Source organism: Gadus macrocephalus, chromosome 7 (assembly GCF_031168955.1).
Source record: "Gadus macrocephalus chromosome 7, ASM3116895v1".
Classification (NCBI taxonomy): Eukaryota; Metazoa; Chordata; class Actinopteri; order Gadiformes; family Gadidae; genus Gadus; species Gadus macrocephalus.
This window is the reverse complement of record NC_082388.1, coordinates 8,422,965-8,432,511: the sequence shown is the minus strand read 5'-3', so window position 1 is coordinate 8,432,511 and position 9,547 is coordinate 8,422,965. Positions and strand designations below refer to the sequence as shown.

The 9,547-nt window shown below is 41.3% G+C and overlaps 1 protein-coding gene across 2 annotated transcripts in view; it reads left to right on the top strand.

The window, feature by feature from the left end:
• The first annotated feature begins 1,137 nt into the window (after positions 1–1,137).
• cux1a (cut-like homeobox 1a) overlaps positions 1,138–9,547 on the top strand; it is a 98,533-nt gene continuing 90,123 nt past the window's right edge. Inside the window, exon 1 of one of the 2 annotated variants that reach the window (XM_060056397.1) lies at positions 1,138–1,301. In XM_060056397.1, coding sequence (XP_059912380.1) covers positions 1,239–1,301 — 63 coding nt within the window. In that variant the 5' untranslated portion in view covers positions 1,138–1,238. The remainder of the gene's footprint in view (positions 1,302–9,547) is intronic. The other variant, XM_060056398.1, reaches the window with a different exon arrangement.

The following is a 9,547-nucleotide window of genomic DNA, read 5'->3' as shown; positions in this document are numbered from 1 at the left end:
TCCCTTTGTACAGCACTGCTAGCAGCTACTGCAGATTAAGTATTATGAATAAGTGCAATGTAGATTAAGTGCGTACAATAAGTGTGTACATTAAGTTTCAACTGAATGGAGCCTCCATGTGCAGCTTAATGATGAATGTATGTTTTCTGTGGATTTGCATGGTGTGATGACCGCTGTGACCTTCAGAGGCGCTGTTTCAGGGTATGATGCCACGCTGTGTCCTCCAGGCGCTGTTTCGCGGTGTGATACCCCACTGTGACCACCGGGACGCTGTTTCCCCAAGTTCAAGCTTAAAGTCAAGTGCGTTTCACAGACGCCCTGTATTGCTGTATTGTCCTGGCCCTTATATTTTACTTTTTGCGCGAATAACACAAATCCACACATTTAAAGTGTCTGCATATTTTTTCAGGCCTGTAAAATCCAAACTACAAGGGGAATGTCATAAATATAATGGGAGGTACATAAACTGGCCTTTACCTTTACGTTTACAACAGGGAAGTGATAGGATATTTTCCAATAGTCATGGTTAAACTCCAGGGTTATGCCGAAGCTAATGGATACCATTAGTCTATTTGACGGTTGTCTTACACGGACAACATTAAAGAGATATAGTCTATGGTACACCAAAACAGTTCACACATGGAAAACCCATTACGAGGCGAGAATAGCCCAGTCAATGATTATTAAAATAGTTCATCAAGAATAGGTGACCCTAAGGTTAGGCTGACACTCTGACATATACATTTCCAGATCATAGAAAAAATAAGTATGCCTACTATGTTTATTATGAAAAGGCTAAATATGTGATAGGAGTAGGCTAATAACACATTATTTGAAGGGTCCACTATTAAGCATCATTTACCGGAGCGTTTTATTATCTAGAGATAAGCCTAATATGTGTATGTATAATAATCAAATAATCTGAAAAACGTTTTTAGTAAACCTACCTGGCATAGCCTACCAACTAGTATGTTACATTTCAACGTGTGCAGTCCATCCCGACTTTTCACTAATAGAAAGACTGGCTTGAACCCCGTTCAATATTTTTTAACTGGCTCCCGTTCAATATCACAGGTCGACGTTCAATAACTCCAATCCGCGCCCGTATTCAATAAGCGCTCATCGTGTTCAACCGCTCCGCTCCGTGTTTTGCGTCCTCCGCTCCCCCTCCTTCCCGCTGGATCCCAGCCCCTCGCGCTCTATCTCTATCACTCCACTCCGTCTCAATATGTCTCAAGATGGCGGCCAATGCGGGATCGATGTTTCAATATTGGAAGCGCTTTGATTTACAGCGGTTGCAGGTCAGACCCTTTTCCTTGAAGTTCCTACAGTGTTTTGAAAGCCGACATGCGTGAAAGCCGCTGTCGTGTTCCGACTTCGCTCCTCTTGTGTTCTTTTTAGCCCGTCGCGGAGCTCCGCTCTCCCATTGATTAAAGCGCCACTCTCGCTGATCGGAAATTGATCCTCTTTGTTCAATTCCCATCGATCGGACATCATGGCCGCGGGGAAGCGGTCACCATGGCAATCGGTGCACCCTAGCCAGGATAGACATGGCAAAGAGTGCGACAGGGTGAACTCTTAACTTTGCGCCCTGAGTGTTTATACAGTGTTGATTTGTTTGTTGGGAATGTTTGTCAAAGTGCACTAGTGAGCTGGTTAGTTAACTAGTGAGCTTGTCTCGAGCTGGCGCGCGGTGCGGCGCCGGAGAGCGGCTCTCGCCTTCAGGTTTAATTAACTTAATATCTTAATTGTCTTTTATGTGTTTTGCTTTTTGTAAATTAAACTGTGTGGCATATCAACTATTTATTGCCGTCTATGGAGGCTGAATGTTCATCAATGCTCTGAGTCTTACAACTCATGTGGGCTAATTAATGTGGAGGAAAAACTGTTCAAATGAGCATGCAGGTATTTAGTTATTTTTTTTAAATCGCTAGAGATGAAGTCCAGCTGTGTGGTGGGTGTTGGGGGAGCCTGGTTAACTGGGATTCAGTGGGCAGCGGACATGGCCATCGCATTGGTTCCCTACAAGTTGCATGTACAACACGTCTGGTTTAGTGGAGTAATGATCACGTTTAGATTGAAAGGTAAGTTTAGAGCTCTCGTCGTTCGCCTTGCAGTGGATGGTGATATTGTTAACAAAGCCTGTCTTATCGGCAGGATTTAAACTTTCATTTACCGTTACCGTTACCGGCAGATCGGGTTATTTCGTTGCCATCCTCTCCTTTTTTTCTTTTTTCTTTTTTGACAGCGTTAAGGAAATTGGCCGCAAGAGTAGGCCTACTCTATTTATCAATAAAATGTTTTCAATCAATTTAACCTTTATTAAATCGTAATTAGACCGAAGTCAAATCATTGATTAGGAGCGGAGCATGTCTCTGGATCGATCTTGGTTATGAGTGCTTCTGAGCTGTGAGCTGAAGAAGTGAACAGGCCCTCATTTATATTTTGTTTGGTCTGAACGTAGGCTAAGATTATTTGCCTACTTTCACCTTGAAAAAGTCCTATACACCTTAGTAACAGCACTGTATTTTCGTGTCTATAATCGTATGCAAATAGAATATATTCCATGTATTTAAAGCCCCTTCTTTGGTCAAAGCATTTAACAAGAACGATTTTTCTATTAAACCAAGAGGCTTCAACTACAAACCTTCAAATGTATTGTTGATGCCTTTGGCCTAATGGGCCTTAAGAATGTATCCCAAAATGACACCATTGCAATGGTATTTAAAACATCAAAATATCCAGCGTCCTTTAACGAGCCTGCAGTAATTGACTGCTGTCAAATCTTAGTATGCAGGCTTATTTTTTTTTTTTTCTTGGGTGATTTTTCAAATAGATGATACCACAGAGGGTGGTAGTCCTGTTTTAATGGCATTTCAGCTCTGCGGAATGGGCGCAGGTGCCTTACTCAGCAGATGGCCCACTCTGTTTACTCTGTCTTGTGCCTGTAAAAGGTTCCCCTGGAGGATGTAATGGCCTACATTTCTTAACTTGTACAAGACTTTATCAAGCCCCCTGTGGTGAAGGGAAAAAAAGTGTGCAAATTGGGATTTTGCAGAACAATTTAGGCTAGCTGCATGCCAATTGCATTATCAACTATTATATGATATTCAAGATCAACTATTATGCACTATTATTGCTGTACTATTATTTTATTAGTATTCAATATTATACTCTTACCCAATATCTTCCTTTTTACACCACGGACGCCATGCAGGCTTACCTCACAGTCACCCTTGCTACAGTGGACCCAAAACCCTGGGCCACTCATACATGGCTTCACATAAAGTATGCATTTAGTCTGGGCCTGAGCGCTGCATTAATCATGGAGACAGCCATCAGATGATATTACACAGAGAGATGCACAGTGATGGCATGGCTGGTATCTGAAGCTTATCTTCTTCGTTTAGGAGTTGTCGAGGTAGCAGTCTTTTCTGTGTGACTCTTTCGTCAACGCTTATAACCGTTCATGACAGTTAGGTCGATGGTCACTTGAATAGGCTTCACACAACTGCAAATACGACAGACATGCATGGCTACTCTTCTGACTTTGATAATGCAGAGCCCTATTTGTAAATGCGTGCATCATATAAATGTGCTTGAGGGTCGACAAAAAACCTCCTGCAAGACCTTCCAAATATGATGGAATCCCTCCTTAAAATATTCCTCAAAGGTTTGGCCTGTTTCTGTTATGTGTGTCACGAAAGTAAATGCAGTTGAGACTTCAATACTGCAAGTGTCATTCAGTGTTATTTAGAGTGGCACGCTTTATATCAGCGCACTTTTATATTCTCAGTCTGGATGAAATGATGCAATGTTCAGAACTAAACCCGAGTAGTAATCATCCACCACTCATACCATTGATGATTCACCAGCTGTCTAAATAAACAGACCCTGGATTAAACAGCACACACACACATTATAAAATATTGTATGGATCATTTCCTCTGCTGGTTGCAAAAATATCTAACCATATCAAGTCGACATCGTCAGAACGTTAAATTATTCACGTCCAACATATACGTAGACGTTCCCTGTAGCCCAAGAATTCCAGAAATCATCACAAATGTAATCAAAAGTTGATTTGAGATTTGGAAAATCAGCAGTGTTTAATTAAAGAAAGACTTCATTTCCCACCGGCTCCATTGCCTCTAGTCGCAAAGAGCTACTTGGACTCTTGGGACCCGACAGCACTGTTTGAGAACAAACCTCCCCACTTTCCACCCCCCATCTCCCATTAGCACTTTAGTTTGCCTATGCTCCTTGTGTTTCCCTTGTGGCCTTTAACTGTTTTAAAACGCATGCCACCTGGGTTGATTTAGCATCGTTGGAGGGCCTCCAGACTGCAGGTGAGATGCTGTTCTTCCACGGCGTGTGTGTGTGTGTGTGTGTGTGTGTGTGTGTGTGTGTGTGTGTGTGTGTGTGTGTGTGTGTGTGTGTGTGTGTGTGTGTGTGTGTGTGTGTGTGTGTGTGTGTGTGTGGTGTGTCTGTATCACTGTTAGTGTGCACGTGGGGGGTCCTACACAGACATGGGTAGCATGTTAAAGGGTAGATACAGCAGAAGGAAGTGTTATCGTTTCCAGCCGTTTCTTCCAGACTTGAGATGCCACCTACTGCTCTATATATTTTGTGTTTTTTTGTTGACAGCTGTCAACAGTATAATAGTTACAAACTAGAGAAACAGTTTATACTTTTTTTTTTGCTCATAGTTTGAGCAAAAAACAGATTTAGCAGTATGTTACATATTCACATCACTAGAGCTACTCCAGTACACTTTTGAGACGGATAGTTATGACACTGACAATATATATACAAAGCTTATGTCTTTATATGATATAATCCAATCATTCCAGACAAAATGAGACACAATTTTGTGACTTAGCACTGCGACATTCCTATCTTATGGTGGTAGTCTGGACTGCGAACAAGCAAGCCAGCCTTCACTCTCTCACCCTGTTTATTACCCAAGCACACACACACACACACACACACACACACACACACACACACACACACACACACACACACACACACACACACACACACACACACACACACACACACACACACACACACACACACACACACACACACACACACACACACACACACACACACACTTCTTAACAAGCTTGTTAAACAAGGCTCCAAACAAGACAAGCGTTTGCAAGTCCTCATCAAAATGCAGTCAGCCTGCTTTGTCCTCTCCTCTTTCCATCACCCTGGGACTTGGAGACTTTTGGAAAGCTTGATATTTTGTCTAACACATCATTTTTGACCAGGCGATTATCTGATCTCGGTATAGTCCAACATGTTCACCCTTACTTGACATAAAACATGTTGACACTTACTTGACATAAAACCCTCTGACCACTTTTAAAACAAGACTGAATACTTTTATGTTTGCTTTAGCTTTCTGCTAAATCTTCAATACATTGCACTTTCTAAAATTCTTTTTTTTTTACTTTGCCTTATTTTCAATCAATTTTTTATTTTATTAATACTATGAATTTTTTTACTTTACGTATGTTTTCTTTTACTTATCTATTATTTTATTTTATTGTATGACAATGTTTCTATGTGAAGCACTGAGCCTCATTTATGAAAAGTGCTATATATATAAAGTTGCATTGCCTTGACTTGAAGTAACTAATCTCAGAGCGGGCAAAGGCTATGTAACATCAGCTCCGGGTATGTCAACCGTTTGGATTGTTGTTTGGCATTTATTTTGTCTAAATGGTAGCATCTGAACCGGGTTCACACCAATAGACCTATGTACACGTACGTTCAATACTGCATTAGCAGAAGCATATTCCCTGGGCTGAGAAGCAGCCTCTCTGATTAGCAGGAGTTTAGACGTTTCAATAGTAACCTCTTTCTTCAGTCTGGTGGGTGGACCCTAGGGCCTCCTTCAACTTTGAAGTGTGTATTGGGGCATGTTTGTGTGTGTGTGTGTGTGTGTGTGTGTGTGTGTGTGTGTGTGTGTGTGTGTGTGTGTGTGTGTGTGTGTGTGTGTGTGTGTGTGTGTGTGTGTGTGTGTGTGTGCGCGTGTGTGTTTGTGGGGGCGGGTGTGTGTGTCTGTGTGTGCACTGAGGAAAGGACAGGGCATACATGACATCAGATAATCCAGCCTTCCACCCTCCCTGTTTCCTGCACTCCTTTTCCCTCTCTCACTCTCCCCCATCGCTGCTGTGGCCCCCATTTCTTGGCCTCACTGTAGTTTAACAAGGGACCTGACGCCAAATAAATAATTAGCAAGGAATGCGCTGTCTGTTCTCTTTTTTTATGAGGGGGAGGGGTCGTGGTGATGGTCGTGGCAGGGGCCATCATGCTGGGTTCAAGACATTGAGAGAGAGAGAGAGATTCTTAACATTTAGAGTAGACCATGTCTAATGTAACACCTCAATCTAGGCGTTTCCAACGTTGTACGGATCGTTCACCATGTTTGGCCCCTGGACGCCCAAAATGATCTTGATCAAGACCCACAGTCGTTCTCAAACCTCCCAAGCCACATCTCCTAACGATGGTGTGGGAAACGCTACAGCACAACAGTACTGCCTCCATGTGTTTGTCTTTTTTGGAATTGAACCAACAATTATTGGCACATTTAAGCTTGACTTTGACATTAACAACAACCATGGTAACTTATTTCACAGTATTTTGGCAGCGCCCTCTTGGATGACATCACGTGCAGTGATTGACTGAGGCAGTTGTCGGCCCAGGGCAATCTAACAAAATGTTACTCTCCGGGTAAGAACCCTTCTGAAAACATGGGAACGCTTTTCTCAGGGTTAAGGTCCTTTAAGACGCATGGAGAATAAACGGGTTAAGAAAATACAGACACAATTTTAAGTCACGACTATTTACATTAGCCGCAACACGATATGCTGCATTTTCCAATGATAATCACACTTGTGAAAAAGACAGGAGTCCTAGCCTGGTAAAGATGAGTTTGTGCTCTGTCCTTTCACTAAAAGTATCCTATGTATTGAGATGATTAAATTATAATGGAGTTTTACTTTTTAATCCAAGTGTAAAATAACGTTTGGAATGGCAGTTAGCTGATTATGGATTATGATTTGCATTCTTTAATAAATGTTTGGAAGATGTTCATTTGTGAGGTTGTTTCCCAGTTTGATAACTAAAGTAAGCTATCATGCTTTGGTTGGTATCCAATACTAATTGTTGTGATACAAGTGCACATGGTCATATAGTCAAAAACAACCTATGTTCATGTAGCGTAGTGAGAGTGAACAGCACCGACTGCTAGCGAGATGGATGATCAATACACGTACAGCAGATAGTGTTAATTAAAGGCCTATAAATGGAGTTAACCACTATGGATGATCAATACACATACAACAGTAAGTGTTAATTATAGGCCTATGAATGGAGTTTACCACAATGGAAGATCAATACACATACAACAGAAAGTGTTAATTATAGGGCTATGAATGGAGTTTACCACTATGGATGATCAATGCACATACAACAGAAATAGTTAATTATAGGCCTTTGAATGGATTTTACCACTATGGATGATCATTATTAGACATGTAACAGAAAGTGTTAACTATAGGCCTATGAATGGATTTTACCACTATGGATGATCATTATTAGACATGTAACAGAAAGTGTTAACTATAGGCCTATGAATGGATTTTACCACTATGTATGATCATTAGACATGTAACAGAAAGTGTTAACTATAGGCCTATGAATGAAGTTGACCAATATGGATGCAATAAGAGTGTTGAGAGAAGTAATGTTACCTCCGCCATGTCCCACCACATGAACAGAGTACATTACATTGTACAATTGCAAACATACCTGATTGTGATCGGTTAAACAGATTTATTCTCAGACTAGAACCGTAAAAAAAAACGTCCTTGAAAAAGCGTCTGTTTGGCAAAAAGGGAAATTGCGTCGTATGCATACAGTCCCATTCAGAGCCATGTTTGGCAATTATTTTATTGATGTGGAACATTATTATCCCGGTCAATTGAAAGGACCTTTACTCTTCACAGGCTATTTATATGGAATTAAAATGGCAGAGTAAGGGGTGCAGGATGGGTGGTGGGGTATAAATACTGCAGGTCTCCAATCTAACAATTGGAGGATCTGTGTTTAGGTGCAGAGTCATGCAGCGAAGAGAAAATAAACATTTCTAACTATTAAAACATTTTTGTGAAGCGTTTGGTTGCTGGAAAATATTTTCTGCTTACTGTGTTGAGCAGTCGAGCATTTCTTGACCTTGACTAAACAAAACAGCACCGACAGCCAGATATCTTTAGCCATTTGTGGTCCCGGAAAACCCGCTGATCCAGCTAGTTGTCCTTACCCTACACTAATTCTTTTTTAACAAATGGAAGGCGCTATGTTGTTTTCAAGACTTTTTTTTTTGTCAATTTTGCTACGTGCAGGAGAACCTTAAAAAAGAGCGAAGCAGGGATACCAGCTGACACACACAAGACACCCATAGCAGCTCCATTCTAGTGTTACAAAGTAGATGCGAGTTAGGCTATTGCCCTGGCAACCATGATAGTGGTTCTAACGACACTAAAAAGGAGTTATTCAACTTAGCACAATTCTGCCACACAAACGCATGGGTATGCTACCAGAAACACACACACACATGACACACACACAAACGCTCACAGACGGACGGACACAGACAGACGCACACGCAGATGCACACAAACACACTTATGACAAAATGTTAATATTGACCTTTTGACAAAAGTGATCTGACAGCTTGGAGGTCAGGTTTCAGCGTTTGTGGCGCCGCTGTTCTGGCAGAGTAGTAGATAATAAGGCTAGCCTCGCCAGAGCTGTGTGTCACTCTGTTTATGTTTCTGTTATGTGGTCGCTGGAGCGGTTAGGGTTTCAATCATGTTGCATTTCTTCACCATTTGTATTCTCAAATAATCTAGATTTTGATTCTAAAATAACACAGATTGATCATGAAATAACTGGAAATGTTAACCACGGCTGATGTCAAGTGAGATTAGGTTCAAGGTTGGAGTTGTGTTAATATTTGTACACACAATCTTGTTCAGTTAAATCGAGTCGCTGTAGAATATTGCAAATTAATCCATGCTTATGTCAGTGAACTGGGCAGTATTTAAGAAAGGCCATTCATCCGCTGCTGTGATGCTGTAGTTCAAGAAGAAGAAATGTTCCTGCTTGGGAATGAGACCAAACTGAATAGTGCTGATTTTCCAAAACTCAAATAGTGCCGACTGCACGAACAAGTGAAGTTGTGCTGCAGCGAATAACAAAAACAAAACAACTGTAAATCTATAAAATAATCCTTCAATTGATTGCTTTTCTCAAAACGAAAATCCCAAGTTAACTCTCCCCGGTTAAACACAATGAAAGGAACTCAAAGCGGAGGAGCAACTATGCAAGCATATAAAAAGCTTTACCAAAACTGAAACCTAAGTATATTGTGGGTGGGAGACAAAAATAACTACCGTTTCTTATGTTCAGCCCCCCCTCTCTTGCCCCAGACCCATACACACGCACACACACACACACACACACA